Source organism: Rhipicephalus sanguineus, chromosome 1, assembly GCF_013339695.2.
Source record: "Rhipicephalus sanguineus isolate Rsan-2018 chromosome 1, BIME_Rsan_1.4, whole genome shotgun sequence".
Classification (NCBI taxonomy): Eukaryota; Metazoa; Arthropoda; class Arachnida; order Ixodida; family Ixodidae; genus Rhipicephalus; species Rhipicephalus sanguineus.
The window spans coordinates 243,155,907-243,177,795 of record NC_051176.1 but is presented as its reverse complement, the minus strand read 5'-3'; the positions used below and the strand labels follow the sequence as shown (position 1 = coordinate 243,177,795).

Here is a 21,889-nt window from a genome sequence, read left to right as displayed (position 1 = left end):
ATCGCATTTTTTTGTGGAGAAGCAAGGTAGCTGTGGAGTCTAAGGTATTGACATCTGTAAGTCTAAGGTTTTAGGTACTCCTTGTCAACTTAGTGCTTTCAAAGCTGCTGGTATCTGTACTGAGGCAAACGCCTTTTTGTAGTCTATGAAAGCCAAATAAAGGGGTTTGTTGTATTCAGCGGCTGTCTCCATTACCTGATTGATCACATGAATGTGATCTACCTTTCCGGAAACTGGCTTGTTCTCTAGGTTGGTTGAAGTCAAGTGTTTCTCTTATCCTGTTTGAAATTACCTTTGTAAATATTTTGTATATCACCAAAAGTAAGTGAATGGGTCTATAATTCTTTAAGTATTTTATGTCTCCTGTTTTGTGTATTAGTATAACGTTGGCATTTTTCCAGCTCGCTGGAACTGTTCTTTTGAGGCACTGAGAGTAAAGTGTAGCAAGTTTCTTCCAAATAAATTCTCCTCCATCCTTACTCAGATCGCCTGTTATTTCGTCATCGCCAGCCAGTTTTCCGCGTGGCATATCGCGTGTGGCCTTTCTAACCTCGTCACTTAGCACTGCACAACTCAGAATAAGAATTTTCATGCCTTTCCAGTGCATACAAGATAAAAGGGAAAAATACGCAGATACTACTAAGGCAAAAGAACAGTAAGAATAAGAATATCCAAGCCCTTCTCTTTGATGTACGTGCGTCATCCTGCTAAAATGCTTGTATATCTTTTGTTGTGCTTGCATGACAAGATCAATACATACGTGATACTGTTTGCACTATGCATTAAATGGTTCAAAGTGGCACTTGTCTTTCTGTCTATGTGTGTCTTTTTATTGCACTAATTCCCCGCATCAGCTCCTAATTTGCGAAACTTGTGACAGACACCGACCGTTTATGGGAGAGGGTCGACCCTTTATTGAATAAAGTGCAGAATCTCAAAGTCTGACAGGCACCGAGATTCTCTCTACGATGACGAAGGGATGTTGAGGACTATAAAGAAAGGATTTGAAGAGTATACATGCTGTACACTGTAGGGTCAAGTCTATATGACCTTATTTTTGTAAGATGCGCTGCCCCAAGTGGCCATGCCTCTTGGATACAGCTTTTAAAGTGATTTCTTTCCCACATCTAGCATCTGTTTGAAGTGTGGCTTTTCCCAAATGTAAATAAACGGGAAAGAGCACTTTCAGCTCCCTGTTGAGAACCTGTTCATGTTATTAACTTATTATGCATATTTCTATGCATTCACTTTCAGCTCCCTGTTGAGAACCTCTTTATTTTATTATGCATAAACTAATTGATTTGCCTCAGTCTCTTTACAACAATAGTGCTTTTTCATAATATTGTTGTCTTCCCAGTAGAAGTACACTTGGCAGCTTTCGAAAGCCAAGTGCCAAAAATGCCAAAAAAAAGTGTCAGTGTTAAATCCCCCTTAGGCCAACCATTTACAACCAACTGACAAAGATGGTTGTAAAGTGTCTCGGTGCCAGTGACTTCTGAACAACAGCTGTTCTCGGACAACGCCCTCTGGAGCCCCAGCCGGGACTGCAAGCCTTGGCAGCTCCAATGACTTGCTGCATTTTGTTCTAGACCTGTAGCACACTGCTGGAACGATCCTTTGATAACAAAGATGATGAAATTGAATGTACTGCAATTTTGTGTGCCTCCCTCAGCTTACACCCACCCCCACCCCCTCACTGCGGAAAAGTTAGAAAGCTATGCCTCTGGACAGTACTATAGATAGCGCACTATTGATGGCACTATCGGCAATTTCTGTGTTATTGATTGTTTGATGATGTCTATGCTGTCAATAATTTTACTTTACGCACCACTCTGCTTTACGCCAATATCTGCCTTGATACAGAGGCGAGCCCTGATGCACATATTCTGAAAATGAGAAAACAGTGTTTACGTAGCAGTAAAATAAAAGCTGTATAAGCTACATCTACATTTTTATACAGGAAAGGCAGGGCTAGTCGGGTGGCAGCTGCCTTTTCCTTCCTTTCCTCAGTATGTGAGCAATGAACAACAGTCAATTCATACAAAAGCAAGACCTTGTATTTCGCCAAATCTCAATGCCACTACTAGGGTCGTAGCTGGTTGTGCCATTACTTGAACAGAACATGTTAGTCTTGCACTTGTGCTGTTCAGTTCTATATAACTTCTTTTCGAATTGCTTACAATTTCTTGCATGTTAATTCTTATGTCTTTTTCTTGTTTCTAGGCCATGGACAAGCAAAGAGCCGGAATTTTCAGCCAGTTTCTGCTCTCAGTACCTGTGATGTGGGAAGATAAGCCTCTAAAAATTTCTTTTGCTGGCACAACATATACATCCATGCATGAGGCTGTGTTCTCGTGGCTCCCGCTTGCCACACTGCAAGAAAGGAGGCAGTTTCTACAGTTGAGTGCATGTTTTACACTTACATTGAAAACGGCTTCTATTGACTATTCTGCTGGTATGTGCATCTACAAATTGCCAGCTTGTGGAAAGCATCATTGTTTAGCGTTGCACTGCGACTAAGCTTGCATATATAGTAAATCTGAGTATGGGTGGGTTCATGAGCCTGAGTGAGCCCAAGTGAGTTTCAGTTAAGTGGGTCTGATAAAATGAGTGGGCTTGATTGTTTTGAGTTTGAATTTGTGCATCCAAGTGAATGAAGGTGGTTCTGATTAGAGTCTAGTTTTGGTGAGTCCATGCGAATCAGGACATTTAACAATATTTATTTTGGTGAGCTATGGCTGCAGTACAATTGCTTTATGTTGTAATGATTAAACATGCTTTTCTCATTTTTGTGAACCTGCTGGCCTGGGTAAAATGCATTCCCAGAGGTTCAAGTTCATTTCCAGGAATTAATATTATTGCAGGTTGTCAGCGGTCTATCTTGCAGCTGCAGCCAAGCAAGCACCATGTAATACAGTTCCATTGTGTGTGCCTGAGGTGTTACTAAAAAAGGTAATACATTGAGTTGACCTTGTTGATGCTGTGCAGTTGTTTAATTGTAAAAAGCTGCTCTTTGCACCAAACCATATCTTTTTTCTTGACTTTGCTGTGATTTCAGTTCGAGTTTGTTGTACAGCGGGATGAGTGTACACTTGACGAGGTTGACTCTGACGTTTGGAAGCAGTGCAATGAGTCAACTATAAAAGACTGGCTTCGGCCTGCCAAGGTACTGGTCAGCTCAGTCAAGGAATGCCTACATTTCCTGTATGTTTGGTTCTTATAAGCAGCTGCATTCTTTTACTTTTCAGCTATCTGTTCAGGAATGGGTGAACTTTGAATCTAAGATCAGTGATGGTGTCAGCGCTGCTATTACATCAATTATGAGGTAAGTTGCTTATGACAGTGCTCGTAAAGCACACATATGTCGGTAATGTTTCGCACTGAGTGACGTGGACAAAAAAACAAGGGTACAGGACATGTGAATTACCTATGCATGCCAATTCTGTTTCAATCTGCTAAACGCAGCCTTAGTACACCCTGGCATTAAATATTAAATGAAAGAACTCTAATAAGCATGCATAAAGATTTTTTGCTGCTGAAAGGCAAAGTGCCTTTTGCATTTCATCGTTGACTAGAGTATACCTGTGCTGACATGACATTGTAAGTATGACTGGCTAGTAGTCAGTGTTGCAGATAGTAAAAATGGAAAGGGTTGCCATAAGTCATCTTGTAAGACTGACTGTGGGTTAGCATTGATGAATACTATACCATAAATTTTACATTCCCATTCACAATTTGTTTTTCTATGAAGTCTGTGCTTATAATGTTACTTTATCTTATCATTTTTGTAATCATAATTTTATCTGCATTGTTTCTTCGAAAGACAGTACTACTATTATTATTTTTCTGTTTTCAGACCAGATTTACTTCAATTTCTTGCTAATGCTGATAGTGCAAGGGAACTGTGTGCAGCCTTACTGCGAGTTCTGGTTTGTCACGGACCGAGACTGCCAAATTATGCCCACCTTCATATCCTATTGCAGGTGTGTGTGAGACTTCAGAAAATACCTTCAATGGACAGAAAAAAAAAAGTTTGCTGTTTTTCCACGCAGAGTCTGCTATTGAATCCATCCAGCAGTTTTTCGGGCAAAGCAGTGCCATTTGCAACTGAAGCATTGATACAACTAGAAACTGATATTGGTGGCTGTCCTGTGGATGTGGTAGAGAGGGCGATAAATTTTTTTAGGTGAGTCACTTAACTCTTATCACGTCATTGGTGATTGATCAGTTTTACTGATGGCATTCTGACATTATGAAGATAGATATTGGCATTTGTGAATACCAGCAGGTTTATCCATTATACAGGTTGTTACCTACCCTTTCAATTTTGGTCCTGTATGTCATCCTTTGCCACTTTAAGGGGATCATGATAGGTAAAGCTTCAGTTGGAGGGATTGTCTAACATGGTTTACAATGCACATAGGGCTTTAAAAAAAAAAAAAAACAGCGCTTGAGCTTGAGCTGTTCTACCTGCAGATTTCTCAAAAGATGGCAATAGTGGAGATGGAGACTCGGTACATTGGGTCGGGGCACCCAATATTCAGCTTTTGTTATAATACTACATCACATTATCGCATCCAAGATTTCTGCCATGGGGGTGGATGAACTTTTGGCAGAAAATCATGATGGTTTTCAAAGGATATATGTAGTATGTATATGCATTTCTGCATCCTCAACCTGAGACATGAAATGAGAACCTTCCAAGAATGGAGGTGGGGGTCGACTACCATCAGACCTAACCGAAATGTGCAAATGCATAGATCATGTAGTAGCCAACATCGCGGAGCATTGGCTTCTGGGTCTAAACAGGTAACAAAGGATGGCACGTAGTGCCTGTTAACAACGGATGTGACCATATTGGCTAAAATGTGGGTGCTGCTGAAGTGAGCAATTACATTTACCATTGATAGATGCCATATGCCAGCCCATGGTGATGACTTGGACTTGTACAGCGCGCCACTACACAAGTAGCTGTGTAAGCAATGAGCTGGTGTGTTCAAGTTAAGTGAGATGCATTACCTGTCATATTCATAGGCGTGCACAGGGTTCCCCATCAGGGGGGGCGAAGGTTCATCGCAGCGCCCCCCCACCCTACTAAGTCGATGTATGGGGCAGATTTTGCCCCCCCCCCCCTCTTAAGTGACTAGAATGGTCAATGTACGGGACAGATTTTGCGCCCCCCTCTTAGGTGATTAGGGGGGGCGGCCGCACCCCCTGCCCCCCCTGTGCGCACGCCTATGGTCATATTGAACAGAATGTTATTTAAATTGTACAAAAAGTCATTGCAGTTGTCCTTTTTATGTGGCTGTCAAGTATGGCCGTCACATGGCAAGTTAATTGCAGAAGAATGCATGCCGAAGCTCCCATTCTGTAGCACAGAGGATACTGTGACAGGCTTATCAAACAAAGTGCAGAGCATTGGTATGAATGAAATGGTAAATTCTCAAAGGAGTTACAACTTGCGTACTCATGTGGCAGTTCTGGCATATGAGTGCAAGTTCTTGGGAAAACTGCTCTGTGCCCTGAAACAACGGACTCAATTGGTCAGAAATGGTTAATCTAGCATAGCTAAACAAACACAGTGATTCCACTCCTGCGCCAACTGCGCCAAAGTGCGCCAAATTGTATTTACTGCGCCATCCTGATAATATCGACGAAATTTGCGCCAAACTGCGCCAAAGTCTCGGGTTTGGGGGCGTCTATCACCGGCAATTGCACCGCCGGCGCGTCAGAACATGTGCAGCTCGATCTGGGGGCTGCCAATAAAGTCGCAATCATGGACCAAGAATTATTCCGCTGAATAAATAGCGCTCGCGCGTGCGTTCCGAGTAAGCCACGATGCCATGCACGGTGCCGACGCAGCTTCTGTTCTGCAAGTCGGCTCGACAGCAAAACGCGCTCTCCGCAGAGGCTCGTGACGTCTGGGCCTATCGGTAGCGAGAAAGTGCGACGGCGATTCATCGGCGGACGTCGTCTGTTCCAGAAACGCTGCTGATAGCTCGTTTCAAGCGTCGCACGGCACGTAAGGAAAGCAGTGTTCAGTAATAACTACATGAGTGCCGCTAAAATGTCTGTCACATCTGTTTCCGGACATCGCGGAATTAAATCTGGGATCGCTCGCAGTTGATATATGGGACAATATCGAATTTTCCTTGCTTCGCGTTTATGGAAGAGCACGCGAACGGTGGAAACGCGTTGACACTTTTCCTCAGATATACTTTATCCATGGATCTTCATCCAGAACAGCGTTTTCGTAATTCCTTCCGCCAGCACGTCCGAGTTTCTAATCACTCTGCGGTAAATACCCCCTAAAAGGCCCTGCCCTTTCGAGCTCACGTGCTAGGGTTCCAATTCGAATTCTTTGCTTGCTTTTTTAAAAATGTCATCTCATTAGTAAAATCATATCTCCTGGTCGGAGCAGCCGCAAATGCGCAGCTGTCAGTAGCGGGCCCGTCGCTGTCGGCCCACAGTGAAGCGGCTACGCCATGTTACACGTCCGCCCCTCGCTTTCGGGGGTCAATAGCCAACGGTTAAAAAAACTAAGTTTCGCTTAAGAGCGAAGAAATGAATGCGATACCAAAAAAATTGTATAGTGAAACGAAGTAAGATTAGCAGCTAACTCCTTTGGATCCGATCTCGCGTAACTCAACAAAACGCTGGTTTAAGGGAATATGGCCCCTCCTGGAACTGAAGCGTTTTCTTGCTCTGAGTTTTCTAAACGCGAAGTAAGCGTTGAGAGCACAGCAAGCTTACGAGCCGTCTCCTGATGCCTCGAGATAGCGCGCGCGCAAGCGACTGCGCCCTTCGAACGATCCGCCCCCCCCCCCCCCCTTCCGCTCCCCTGGCGTCCCTTCATGCCCCTTACGAAAGACGGGCGGGGCGTTTCCTCTCTGTTTGATGAGCAATCGGCAGATGTTATCTCATGCGCTGTCCGTGCAGCGGAGACAGACGGCCGGCTAGTTTAATCTCCGCTTCAGCCGCGTTCGTCGCCAGCGCTCGCCAGCTTTTACCCGCCGCTAGAATGCGCGTGGTGATGTTATTAATTTGGACTTTATACGGAAAATTACGGCAACGGCGACGGCAAAAATCCGTCGAGAGTGTCCATATAATTGCTATCGCAAGGGTCAATGTACGGGGCAGATTTTGCGCCCCCCCCCCCTCTTAGGTGATTAGGTGGGGGGGGGGGCGCCCCCCCTGCTCCCCCTGTGCGCACGCCTATGCTTCTGAGATGATTTTTTCCATGAGATTTGCAATGAATCGAAATATTTCTAGCCTTCATAAGAGCCCTATAATAATACTCAGGTGCTTGAATGTTAATGCAATATGCTTCTGTATTGCACTCCAGGATATAAAATTCGCTGCTCCAAAGTGCTCCTAGATGCAAAATTATCTGCTCCAAAGTGCTCCAAGATGAAACTTTTGCTGCTCCAAAGTGCTCCAAAATGGAAATTTCGCTGCTCCAAAAATTGCTCCAAATCAGAAGTCCTCGGTAGCATCACTGCAAACATGAAACATGTGCCCTAGAACCCTATGCATTGAATTGTTTATTAGCAGAATGATGCATTGAGAAGGAGGTGCATACAAACAGGAAGTGGTAGGGATGAATGCTGTCAGGATAGTCGGGGGCTGTTGGATTGAATGGCACTACTGACAATCAGCCCTTCACATATAGGTACTACTGCAAGTTCTTATTGCATGTCAGCAGCATAATAGAAAGGGCACTAGACAAACAGTGGAAACCTTGTTTCAACAGCAGGCAATATATGTATTTTCTGGTGAATAGGTAATTGTAGGTTAAGAGTGAAGGAAAGTGACCATAAATACTACTCAATACATATATATCAGTTAACCGTGCACGGAAGGATGTTCCACATCCGCCTGTTTTGCTGTGAGCTACACTCGATAACACTCCCAGGGCTACCCTTTTACATAAATACACAGAGAAGTGGGCAGGAATATGGCCCCGCCACGATAACTTAATTGGTAAAGCACTGCATGTATAATGGGTGGTGTGGTTTAAGTCCACATTTGCAGCAAGTTGTCTTTTTGTCTGCTTTAATTTTCCTTTACGTTATTATTTGTATACTTCAATCAAACATAAGAATCAACTTCCACCTTCTAGAACAGCATGCTAAATCTGCTAGAATCCACTAGAAGATTTTGTGAGCCTGCTAATACCTAATTCACTATAAAAATATTAAAAAAGGTCACATACAGTAAACAAGCTCGTGGGTTTAAATTATTATGGCGAATTTCAATTGTTTATGTCAAAGGCTGGGTGCTTATTCAACAAATTTAAAAAGATTATTTGTGTTCTACTACACAAAAATTCGGATAATGATAAAATCCTCCTGTGATGGCTATATTATCCGAGGCAGACACTAAACAAGTGTTGCCATTTTGCTAAAGCACAAGATTCCACTAAAATCATAAGGAAAATCCGCCAGAAGCTACTATTTGGAAAAATCTGATGAAATGAACTAGTAAAGATTTCATTCTAAATGTGTTAATATGGTAACTCTGTTCAGGACTCGTGTGCTAGCGTTGCCTTATGGCCCAGGAGCCTTACTAAAGTTTTGTTGCTGCTCTCGAAGTGTGTGCTCAGCTTAAGAGGATACCACCTCTTAAACATTCTCAGCTTAAGAAGTGGTATCGTTATCTTACAGAATTAAACTGGTATCAGAATGCAATATCAATGATGCAGGTATTAGAATATGATTTGAGCGATACTTTGAGAAAATTGTGCAAAAGAAACAAAAAAACAACCATCTGGGACGACATATGATTTGTTATTGTCTGGTCCATACAGCAATGTACTCAGTGTTCTCTTCCTTGAATATGCAGTGTAACCTCATTAATTCAAATTCCTGGGGAGCTAACTGTAACTCTGTTTCAATAACTCTAACTAAAGAGGGTCCCTGAAGACTGCACTTTGGGCCTTACTCATTTCTGGATTGGCACTGTCCTCACAGGTCCCAGCAAGGGGGAAAGGTGGTTCACGTGTGGGCAATCTGTAGGTGTGTTGATCAGTGGTGTGTGAGGCCATAGTGAAGGTAGAGGTGGGCACACTTGCAACAGATCCGATGGGAATGTGAGGGGGGGATAGTCTGCACGAGAGCATGCATTTCTTCCTCTTGTCAGCCCAGACGTAGGCGAGCGTGTTGTAGCAAAGGGGGTGGAGGGAAGGATAGATTATGGGGCACTTGAAATGGGTTGTTATTAGAGTTCAAATTCATGAGCGTTTTTCTGTGTTCGAATACATACAACCGTGCATTTAAGTTATCCATCAGTTTGAGTTGAGACGTTTCAAACTATCAGGCTTATACTTATTAGCCTGAAAATCACATGAATGAGAACATGTTGATGCTGGTAAGGGGGATCCGCTGTTTCATTTTGCCTTGGGATTGTAAATGCGAATGTGTTTCTCTTGTTGCTATCCTTCGTCACACTTTATTTCTGTAAATGTAGGTGACCAACCAATCAAAGCTGTGTTATTTGCTTTCTTGTAACTAGGATATGCTATAACACAGCTCAGAGTTTCTTTTCTAAACTATGTGCAGGATTTATTGTCATCTTCCTCCGTACTGCCTTCTTGTGAACAGAACAGATGATTGCCCATCAAGTGAATCTGTTAAGCTGTTTATTACAGTGATAAACAGTAACCTGGTAAGCTGAAATTGATTGCTTTGTATAAAAAGGTGTCTGTGCTGCCCGCTTTGTTCCTAATAATTAGCTATACTTTGTCTTGCTAATATTGTAGGGCTTTGCTGGAACTGAATTTATATTGTATTTGAGCCATATTGTTGCCTTGATCATCTTGACGCTTTTTATCTCAGACATCTGACCTCGAAGTATTTTGCACAAAGAATCTCTTAGAGTATCTCTTAAAGTTCAAAATGGATTGCTGTAAAAAACCAAGCCCTTGGACGTCCCACAGAGAAAAGTGAAATATGAGAAGTTTTGTAACAGTGTGTGTGTACGGCCTTTCAAATAACAAGTCAGATCTCACACATCAAATAGCGCACATCATAAAACAGAGGTAGATGGTCATTATCAGCATACCAGCAATGCCTAGGATCTCACTGAACTTGGTCATTGATTGATTAACCCTCCCTCCCCCCCCCCCTACTTTTTTTGCTTCAATTTATCAGTTATGTCACATAAGCAGAATAAAAAAAGCAAGCATTGTCACCAATGTCCCTGCCTCACATTTTTAATATGTAGCAAGAGATCCAAAGACCAAAATGAAATGGCATGACTAAAATGTTCTGAATAATCAAGTGAAAATTTGTAATCTGCACCTAGCCCTTGTCATCACCCAATTGATTGTAGCATTAGTAGTGTGATTGCTACCTGTGGCTGTTCTGTTTTAATAACTGCTGCAAGGGATCTGCTTTTAACTTTTTTGAGCATCGTTTGCTGGCAAGGGAGTGCTGTGCATAGGTTTAAATATTGAGGACTAGGATGCTACATTGGGGGTGACATGGCAAAGGAAACTGTGCACAGGTAGCCACTGTTGGGTTGCACAGTACCTGTAAGAGGAGCGGCTTCTTATATCCTGTAGCACACAAAGTCTGAATGTTGATCCTGCTACCTACAGTAGCTCTGGAGTGGCTATTATAGCAGCTTTTCAGGGTTCTTACTCACAATGGACTCCACCTCCTCAAGAAACTTACCTATAAAGTCACTTATTTCTTTTTAACACAAATAAAAACTGGCCACAAACTCTTCAGCTTGAAAACAAATGGGTTTTACGCACTTGAGAAAAATTGTGATCTCCAAGTCATCCTGGCAGGTGTGTAAAACGTGTTAATTAGGTCTGCTTGCGGCATCATCTGTTGTGCCAGAGTGGGGAAAGGATGTAATTTGGAGTATCTTTCTGTCACACAACAATAATCTTCATTTATTTTGCATGCCTTTTCTTGCATCATTATTGCCCACACGGTACTTCCAAGTCACGAACATCATTGGGTGCTATCAGCATGATGTAGCATTCTCACTAGGAAAGTAGCGAGTGCACAGTTTTTGAGAAAGGAAATGCAAGCAAGCCAGATGACGATTTATCGTTGTGTGACAGAAAGACGTCCCTAATATGTCTCTTGATGAAGAAACCAAACCCCTGGATACTTGAAACGAGAAAGTTGGTGTCTATGGCAGCCCAAAGCTATGTCTTCAGATACCTCATGAAGACACAGCATGGGGAGTAAGAGTGCAAGGCGTATCCTTTCTACACATCTCTGTGTGTCTGTGTGTAAAACTTTCTTGCTTTTATAAGTGTGTCAAGTTACCTTCTTGCCTTTTTTTTCTTTTTGTTTTGTCAGCGACAGATTCTTTGCAATCAGCAGGATATGCCTCTCTTGACTCTGCACTTATTCAAGGTAATGGCTTGTAATATATAGGCTTTGCTATGGACATAGGTCGGCAAAAAACGTGGAGCTCACTCAGGCTCACTCATGAAATATAGTTTGCCCTTCGGGCTCACTCGGACTCAGAATCACAAAAGCTTTCCTCAACCCGACTCACTAGGACTCAGACTCACTAAAATTTTTCACAACAGTACTTGCTCGGACTGAATCTCACCAAAATATTACTCACTCGGACTCGCGGCTCGATCTGAGTCTGAGTAAGACGACTCATGAGTCCGTGAGCGATTAGCTTTTTTGTCCATGGTGTCAATGCACTTTAGTGCCATTATCTTGCATAATCGGTGCTCTGCTTGGCGCCTTTTGATCTCGTACCTTCGAACACAAGTTATCAGTGTTTGCAATCCAGTAATGACATTTTTATTGAAAGGGATGACTCGCATGAGATATCGTCATCAAGAAATTCTTGTGAAAAAGTTTGGAGGGGAGGGGGGGATCAAAACTCACGCCTCTGATCAATAAATATTGAGCTGGCGTATGAACGTTAGTGCATTGAAGTATGTGTGAGTAGACATGAGTAAAATGTGAGCTGACATGAGGCTGATAGTAATGCTGAAGTTGAATAGACAGGACCATACGTCGGCAAAAAAATATGGAGCTCACTCATACTCACTCAATAAATAATATATTTTGCACTTAGGGTTCACTTGGACTCAGACTCACCAAAATTTTCCTCAACCAGACTCACTCGGACTCAGACTCACCAAAATTTTTCTCCACCGGGCTCACTCAGACTCAGACTCATGGCTCGATTGAGTGTGAGTGAGCCTGAGTGAGTCGACTCATGAGTGAGTTTGCCGACCTATGGCTGTGGACAACTTAAAACAGGACAAGAATGCATCAGATTTTAGTTTTAGAGCATGAAAGCAAAGGTGTTTATTGTTAAATAGCAGTGCTCTATATTAGTAATTTGTTATCATTGTCTTATTTCAAACTTTTATTGCTCATTCTGACAACTGATGCACTGGCAGACTCAAAGCAGCCAAGCTTTACTCTGTTGGAGGTGTTGGAGGATTATTTTTATTCATATCAGCCGACATACAGGGCGGTTTTGCCTTAAGTTTGAATTTGCAGTGTAATAATGTGGCTGCAATCCAGCATGAAATAAGTCTGTTTTTACACTTTATGTAATGATTCCTTACTTATAAAACTTTACAATTCAGTCATTGCCAAGATACATATGTGGGAATTTAAACCAGCTTTAATGAGAACTGAAATTCATTGCATTGTAGTTATGATAAAAGTTTCAGAAAGTACAGAGTTTTTTGTTTGAGAATAACCTGTAAACTTTCTCAGTGTTGTAACATCCAATCGACCCCTAATGTTAGATCAAGTCAGGTTACAGTTTGATCTGTTTTTTATTAGTGGCACAAATTGTACTCTCATTACTGACACTCATGAGGGGGAATGCAATTTTATATTTCTAATGTCAGGTGCATCACGCCTTAAGGGCAAGTCTGCAGTGCAATACACCCCCCCCCCTTTTTTTTCAGGGTTTACTTCAAAGCAACCTGCCTAAAGCTCATGCATCCACCATTTTGGAACAGTGTCCTGTTCTTGTGGCTTGTCTTATTTGTCACTGGAAGACTATTTTCCCAGTACTTGCCCTTGAACCAGTGAAGTGCGAGGAACTCGGCAACCTGCTAACTGGTGTTGAGAAGCTGTTCGCTCTAGTTACAGAGTGAGTTTGTGCTAAATTTTACTAATCTTAGAGAGGGTATTATACCTTCTTTGGCTCTATACTACATCTTTATTGTGGCATCATCATTAAACTTGTAGAACAAGTTCATAGCTGAGAGATCTGCTGATGAGAAAAAGTAGCTCTGCTGCTTTTTCGCGGCATGATGCTGTAGTCATCAGTCTTTGTGAAGGCAACAAGAAGGGACAGTATCTGTAAGCAGCCACGATGGCATTTTAATGATATACAGGGTCTGTCCGAAAACCAATGTCATTGAGTTGATTAAAAAATATGTATTGATCAGATCAGTACAACAAAATCAAAGGTTTCAAAATAGGCTCCTCCAGCGACGATACATTGCTTCCAGTGAGATTTCTAGGCATTGAAGGCGTCACGGTAGGCCTCCTCTGGAATGACCTTTAAAGCCTTCATGCAAGCATCTTTGATTTTGTCAACTCTCCTGAAATGATGTCCTTGCATAGGAGTTTTCAAGCTCAGAAACAAAAGGAAGTCTGAAGGAGTAATGTCAGGACTGTACGGCAGCTGGGCAACCCTTGGCACCTTTGTATCGACAAGGAAGCGGGTCACGATGAAGGCGGTGTGGACTGGCGTATTGTCATTGGTGATGGTCGTTGACGGCTGTCCAGGGCGGCCTTCATCGCTGACCTCTTTACGACCTTCTAAAAAAGGCCTTATTCCACCGGTGCACTTGACGTTATGACTACTAATTATCACCAAAGGTCTTTGACATAGGAAAAGTTTCCATTCCGGACTTCTCGAGTTTCACACAAAACTTGATGGCAATCCAACGAGCGCTACATTGCGGTTTGCACGGGAAATGAAAACGAGTTTCACGGAGAAGCAGGCCCTTAGCCGGGGGGGGGGCAAGGTCCTTCCCCCCCCCCCCCCCTCCCGAAATTTTGATGGGGGAAGGCTCTTCTCAAGCAGGGCTCCCGCAACTATGCTGCACAAAGAAACTTTCAAAGAAAATTGGGTGTTTTTGCCGCAGTTACAAACACATAAAAGAAACACACTTTCCGTGCGTGAAATGCAAAGCACATGCAAACACGAGTGACCAAGCGACCTTCGTGCAACCTCTCTCCGCTGAGGGGGCGGACGGCGCTGCACGAATTTGAACTTTACGGTCAAGGTTGGGTTCCTTACGTGCGGGCCGTCGGGCCGACGTTGCACGGACTGCGGCCTCCGCGATGACCACGCGCCTTTGAGCACCGTTGCTCAAAGGCGCGTGGTCGGAGCTAATCATGGAGGCCACACACGGACAAAGCAAAAGGTATGACGCGGCGTGACAGGGGGCGCCACTGGTTCAAATTCATTGGCGAAGCCTATCGCAGTGGAAGCAGAGAAGACGCACTGCAGTTCAGCCCTTGTTTTGGTGGGAATGTTACGCATGTTCGCACTGTGATGTGTCAAGGGCTGTGCGTTTTGTCACTATGAGCACGAAAAAGAAGCGGCAAGGTTCAACCCTAATGAGCTACTTCAACAAGCTTCCGAAGGTAAGCTTTGCAGATTTGTGCAATTTTTGATAAGCGCGAGAGTATAATTGAATGCGTGGCAACAACATACATGTATACAACTGTATACATTACCTATATCATTTTGCTTCAAGAATTAACAAAGTGTTTAGGTTTTAGACGTATGATTTGAGGAGGGTTTGAGCTGCGACGTTGTTCTTTACGAACGGCAATATTTTTTTAGCATGCAGTACCTGGGCAGTCGTGCGAAGAGGATGAAACCGGTAGCAGTCCAAGAGCTGCGGTCGTCCACAACGAGAAAGTCGTTGAATCGTCGTCTTCAGAAAGCCTGACAGCGAAGCTGAATGAACCACCTAATCAAAATGATATTGGAATGTATGTAGGCTGCCCGACCCTTCCCGAAAACACGAAAGAATGTGTCTGCACGAGCACGTGAACACCTTGTTCTAGGCATGACTTTGAGGTTTCTGTATCAAAGGACGGGAAAGGGCGAAAATTCCAGCTGAAATGGCTGCAACGTTTCCACTGGCTTGCCTACTCAGACGTACAAAAGGCGCCTTTTGCAAGGTCTGCGTCCTATTTTCTACGAATTCTGGAACAGGAAAAGGTTCTCATGAAACTGCGCGGAGTCTCGTCACTTCACCCTTTACGAAGTAGAAAAATGCACTTGAAGTATTCGAAAACCACACGAGAACAGAGTACCACAAAGACGCAACGATCGTGGCACAGTCATTTTTGGAAGTGACTCATGGAAAAACCGACAACATTTGTCTTCAGCTGAACAAGCAAGCAAAGATCGAATCGGAAAAAAACAAGTTAATGTTGCAGACAGTCGTCGTAATAGTACTGCTTTGTGGCCGTCAAGAAATTGCACTGAGGGGAGACAGAGATTCCGGCAGACTTACGCTGAAAGAACCGCCAAAAAATGACGGAAACTTTAGAGCACTGCTGCGCTACAGGGCGAGGGGGGGCAATCAGATTCTTGCTGAGCACATAAAAATGTCTGGTGGAAATGACCTTTACACAAGCCCAACAATCCAAAATGAGTTGATTGCGATAATCGTCAAGCAAATACAAGACGGAATTGTTAAAGCTGTGAACAAGTCTGGATTTTTCTCCGTTCCCACCGATGGCACAACTGACGGCACACAAACTGAGCAGTTCTCCCTCTGTGTACGGTATGTGGAGCATGAAACGATGAACATAAAAGAATATTTTCTCACTATTGTGCTAGTTTCAGATCTCAGCGGATCAGGTCTGGTGGAAACGTTAAAAAGCGAGCTTGTTCGCCTCGGTTTAGACCTTAATTGTATGAGAGGTCAAGGCTACGATGGAGCCGCTGTCATGAGTGGTTCATTTCATGGAGTTCAGGCTCTCATTCGCGAAGCGTATCCTTTGGCAGTGTATACACACTGCTCTTTGCATTCGCCAAACCTTTGCTTGAACGATGCATCTAAGGTAAGCGATATCCGAAACGTTTTCGCAATGATTAGCAAAATTTGCTCTTATTTCAGAAGCTTTTCAAGAAGAACCGATGTTCTCAAGAAGCACCTCGAGTCTTCGTCGCGCACGTTTTCACGCCTTCATAAATACTGCGAGACCAGGTGGGTTGAGCGCCTGAAGCCATAACTCTCTTCAGTGAAGTGTTGCCTGACATCGTCGAGTCGCTGGAAGTACTCATGGAGAGCGGAACTGGGAGAAATGAGACTGCTTCTGCACTTCACAGTCGTCTGTGCAGCTTCATCTTTCTTGTCTGTCTCGCGGTGAGCGAAAGGTTTCTCATAGAGCTGTGCAAATAGCAAAATTTTGGGTGCAAAGCGAATTCGAATATTGAAATGTGAGTGCGAATTGAATTGAATATTTTTCGAATATTTCTAGAATATTTTTCGAATACTTTGAAGCGAATTGCAAAAAAAAATAGTTAGAGAGGATTCCTAAGCGCATTCTTATGAGATAGCAACATGAAAGTGTTTCTTTTTGCTAGGTTGATGAAGCACTGGCGGGGTGGTGTTTCATAGTTGTCTTATCGAGAATGAGGCAATTTAGAGGCCGAATTCTATTTATGTACATGATTTGGTGCAACCAAAGTGTTGCCGACAACACTTTACACGTGATAGGCAAAGATGCCATTTCCTCAGCCTCTCCTCCTCTTTCAACTTCTGTGGAAACCCAACTGATGTGGCGGACAAGGGTGTGCTCTCTTCAAGTCCAGAGTTTTAAATCTGCCTCGTAGACGCCGATATATAAGAACATCTGAAATTTTGGATGCTAAAAAGCTTTGGCTTCCGATTTTTCGGACTTCCTGCCAAAATTTCAGGCCCAAAACAGCATTAATTGAGCCCCCACCTCTGCCACATCTTTCATCTCCATGTTGGAACCAGCGTTTTCTTGAGTTAGTACATTTGCGACCGTGGCAGAGTTTGAAAGGCAGCTTTGCCGCAATACCGTGGTGTGATGATGTGAAGCATATTGAAAATCCTGGACTACTTCCAATCGGACGTTGACTGTCTCTTGGCAAAGTCCGACCGTAACGGAGCTTGAAAGGCAGCTTTGCCGCAATACCGCGGTGTGATGAGGTTAAGCATATTGAAAATCTAGGGACCACTTCCAATCAGATGTTGACTGTGTCTTGGCAAAGTTCGACCGTAACTGAACTTGAAAGGCAGCTTTGCCGCGATACGAGTGTGTAATGAGATGAAGCATATTGAAAATTTGAAGGGGTCACTTTCAATCGGATGTTGACTGTATTTGTTTTTGGGAAGTTCGAATAATTCGAATAGTAAAATTCCAGTCCGAATCGAATCGAATAGGAAACACTATTCGAAAAATATTCGAAATTTCGAATATTCGCACACCCCTAGTTTCTCAGTCTAATGCTTCGTGTGTCTCAGCACCTGCAAGGCATTTTCATGGACATGAGCGTCGCCCTCGAGCATATAGGCTTGGTGCTGAAACAGCTCAGCCACATCAGAGAAGATGCTCATGACCAGTTCAAGGAGATTTTTTAATCATGTGAAGGAGCGGCGAAAGGATTCGGTATTCAGCCAGAGATTCCCAGAAAAGTCGGTTCTCAGAAGCACAGAGAGAACCGCGATTCCTCTTCCCCTGAAGAATATTACAGGCGTGCATGCTTCATCCCATATTTGGACGATCTGTGGTCTGCATTGACCGAGCGCTTCACCGGTCACAGAGCGATGTTGTACAGTCTTCAACTTGTGCTCCCGAATTATGCTGCTCACAGCAGCTTTGAATCGCTACAGTCGGCAGTAGAGTTCTACATGGCGGACATGAAACCAAAAAATCTCAGAGTGATCAAAGGAGAGTGGGAGATATGGAAGCAAAAATGGCAAGCAACATCTCCGGAAGAGATGCCGACATATGCGACTCAGGCCCTCAGCACTGCAACACCAACCTGTTTCCTAACATCAGCACTCTGCCCAAAATACTTGCCACACTTCCTGTCACCATAGCTGCAGCTGAGAGAAGCTTTTCGACGCTGAAGCGCCTCAAAACCTACCTTCACAACAGCTCTGTTGAGGAACGACTGAATTGGTTGGCTCTGATGTCACTCTACAGAGAGTCCGTTGACGTGAGAAACATAATCGCAACATTTACGAAGAAGGCACGAAGACTTGTCTTTTAGGCTTCTTTACTTAAGGAGCCAGTGTGGAGAACTTTAAAGCAAACGGATGCACCGCACCGCAGACTTGTGGGACCTGTCGAGATCACTGCTGACCGTTCCACGCCGGACGCCGGCTTAAGCTATTCTTGAGTGTGTCACAATAAAAGGAGCATTTTCATTCTCCGTTTTTTAAATGTTGGCTCTGAGTTTTTTTTCCATGCAATTATTGAGACGAATTGCCCGTATAAAATATTATACTGCTTTGAAGATTAATCTCAAAACTAAAAATTTGAAACTATCAATAAATAGTATTTGGAAGGTCGGATAAGTTACATACTACCATTTTTATCGAAAATATAGAATGAAATTGTGTGTTTTCTCACTTAAAAATGTACTTGTGGGCTAGTCGGTTGGTCATATTCACGATAAACGCAGCGCACACCGGGTTAAGACACATACACGAAACACGAAAAAGGACGACACTAGCGCTCAGTGTCGTCCTTTTTCGTGTTTCGTTTATGTGTCTTAACCTGGTGTGCGCTGCCGTTTATCGTGAATGTGTTTTCTCAAATAGTCGAGAACTTCATCAAGTGCCCCCCCCCCCCCTTCAAAAAAGTTCCTGGCTACGGGCCTGCGGAGAAGTCTCTCCTTATTCTCCAGATGGTAGCAGATGACAGTGCTACTGCGTGTGCGTAAGCCAACTTAAAAATAAATGAGTTGGTAGTGAGCGCTCGTGTAGTCGTCTTCTCTTCTTGTGTCTCATCTGTTTGCGCTCAAATCTATTTCAGAATGAACCAACATGCCCAACAAAGCATTTTATTAAGTAAGCCAACTTTCCCCTCCACCAATATCAACCGGTCCAAGCATGTTGTGAGGTATAGACGACTTGCAATATAATCACTGACTTTCCGGACAAACCCTGTACATGTACTTTGTGTAATGCTTCTGAACAAAGCCTGGGGAACATTCCTGAACACCATGCTGAGAGGCACTTGTGCCTATTACAGCAAACCAACAGGTACTCATCAGTGGTGAAAATAAAGCCCATGGTCTCCCATTCTCCCACGAGGCTGTGGTTTCGTGGTAGTCCATTAATAAATCGGTCAATGAAAGGAATCTTCACTGTGCAGTACTGAGTGATTGAAGTTGCACATCGGGTTTGAACAGCTGCACTGACGTGCCTTTTTTTATTGTGATCACATATATTATATATAGCTTTTTATTTGTAATTCTAGTTAAGAGGCATATTGTTTACTTGGGACCACTAGAGCCTTCATATTTCCTGGCCAAAAAAAGAAGGGACAGCATTCGATCTGTGAGGACAGCAATTCTACTTTCCACTACTGGCACAATTTTAGCCTGCTCCCGTTCTGAAACAAGCTGAAGGAATATTATATCTTAAATGCTTGTGGCAGTCTGTACTGGATGCATTTATTCGGCTTTCACTGCCTGCTGTGATAAGTGATTTGTATGTATCTCTTTGTATACATAGAGATATCTTTTTGTAGATAGAGATATGTATCTTTTTAATTGCATTTGTAATGTTCATCTTGCAGGGTTCGTACAGGTCCTTGAAAACCTTGCAAGCCCTTGAATTTGAAAAGTACATTTTCAAAGCCCTTGAAGGTCCTGGAATTGTATTCTGTCCTTGAAAACCCTTGAATTTCGGGACTAGTGCAGTCTAAAGTCCACAGTGTGACCTGCTTTCTGTTGTAGACTAGTGTCAATGGGGAAAACTTTCAATTTCAGCAACAATACACGGTTTGAGTTTGCATGTATTCTGTTTGTTCATGCCTTGTCCTATCGTTCATTTCACTCCTCACCAGTTGGTGCACCTTGTCTCTCTTTCTCTCTCCCTACTTATCTCCTTACGATTTCACTCTTGTCTCCTGCATTTATGCTGCTTTTTTTTCCGTGTTAAGCGAGCGGTGCATGTGGTTAGTACACTGCAACGATTTCAAGCCTTGCTAATACTAGAGAAGTTTCAGCACCTGTCCTGAACATTTGTTGTGTGTTAAGAACTACTTTAGATGGCATCAAGGCTAGACTGTTCTACATCGTAATAATACAGTTAAAACCTGATCTAACAAAACCCGATTTGAAGTAGTTCCCAATCTAAGGAAGGAATTTGCATTGCCCGGCAGGTACTCATAAGGTTCAACGTTGTTGTCAACCCAAGGTAACGAAACTTAACTTAGAACCAAAACCGAGTTAATAAGTATTTTCTGAAATGAATTAGCGCTACTTTCTTTATATTTTTTACACAGGTGGCTTTTTTCTTCAAGCGTGGGTGCTAATACTATTCCGTTAAAGCGTCTGTCACCCATGGTCATGAGCCTCGTTTTATTTTGACAAGGCTACACGCCACCCAGATGCATGGAACAGTGGACTCGACAGTCGCGCTGTTATGTACCACATGGTGCTACGGGTGGCAGTGGTTTGTTTTTTCCTGTCGATGCTCCCACGGGAACACTTTTGTGTGCTTTTGTTATTTCATGATTTATGCAACAGATGACACTGATCGTCTACTCGCAACTTTCTTGCTTGCCCTGCTCGCATAATCACTGCATTCATTCTCGTCGTCTTTGCATTTCGGCAGCATGTCATATTTCACGCGACTGTCTAGCTGGCCTGCATCGCCCGGGCCACATATACGAGGCTCAATGTTCGGGACACCTGAACAGACTTTTCACATGAGCACGCATGGGTTAGCGCCAAATACAGTGCTGTGGTAGATTTTAGGTCTCTGTTACAATTTTAGGTTTCGAAGGACTGAAGAAAATACCTTCTCGATTTTACAAACTTCCCAATTTAACCCTTTCTCTAACGAGTCTTTTGGCCGAAAACGATAAAAATGCCAATTTTTTTATTTGCATATTTGATTGTATCTTATTTTTTGAAAATGTGCAGAGAATGGGCTTCACTGCACTGCACCACGAAAAGTGGCCTAATCCCTCCAGTCTTCGGTGCAGAAAATGTATCTTTGAAATTAAAAAAAAAAGTGCAAGGCAGTAAATCGGCGAAAATAAACTTTGGACGTGCCGGTGTGGGTTTGCTTACATCTAAGGGCGTCCACTATACGTTGAGACGCGGTTGTCATCTTAATCCGATCATTTAGAGAAACTATGCTGCTATGTGTAGTCGCTGCCACACACACGGGATAACTGAAATTCTTCATTTCACGAAACTTCAGCAAACAAGGGCATTTTTTTTTCCTGAACAGAGCTGTTCCGGCACGCTCGCAACGCTCGCACACAGAGGATGCCATTTTCTAATTCCATTTACATGAATCAAGTCTTTTCCAGGCCAAAATGCATGCTGTGAGCGCGTATTTAAATTTTTTACTGTGCTATCTGTTGAAGCCAGAAAGAACACGCCAAAATGAATCGTTAGCTTAACTGCGGCGCCCCCACATGCTTGTTTCATGATGGACGAGCTCAGCTCGTCTTCAGTAGGGAAAGGGTTAACAATGTAATTTGAGCATGGTGATGACTTCGTTAAATCAAGTTTCAACTGTATGCAATCAGTTGCAATAAAGTGCAATAAATTTAGTCGGAAGTTGAAACATTGTTCTACTAAAAAAAATGCTCATTCAGATGCCGCTTCTGCATCCTTGAAAAACTTGACAGGCCCTTGAAGTTCCTTGAATGTCCTTGAATTTTCCTCTTTTAAA

At 43.1% G+C, this 21,889-nt stretch overlaps 1 protein-coding gene across 1 annotated transcript in view; it reads left to right on the top strand.

The window, feature by feature from the left end:
- LOC119375503 (Fanconi anemia group A protein) overlaps window positions 1–21,889 on the top strand; it is a 58,191-nt gene that overhangs the window by 30,382 nt on the left and 5,920 nt on the right. Inside the window, exons 25-33 of the mRNA XM_037645690.2 lie at window positions 2,224–2,399; window positions 2,865–2,952; window positions 3,059–3,166; window positions 3,249–3,325; window positions 3,857–3,983; window positions 4,053–4,186; window positions 9,561–9,666; window positions 11,322–11,378; window positions 12,917–13,104. Of these exons, the coding sequence (XP_037501618.1) occupies window positions 2,224–2,399; window positions 2,865–2,952; window positions 3,059–3,166; window positions 3,249–3,325; window positions 3,857–3,983; window positions 4,053–4,186; window positions 9,561–9,666; window positions 11,322–11,378; window positions 12,917–13,104 (1,061 nt within the window). The remainder of the gene's footprint in view (window positions 1–2,223; window positions 2,400–2,864; window positions 2,953–3,058; window positions 3,167–3,248; window positions 3,326–3,856; window positions 3,984–4,052; window positions 4,187–9,560; window positions 9,667–11,321; window positions 11,379–12,916; window positions 13,105–21,889) is intronic.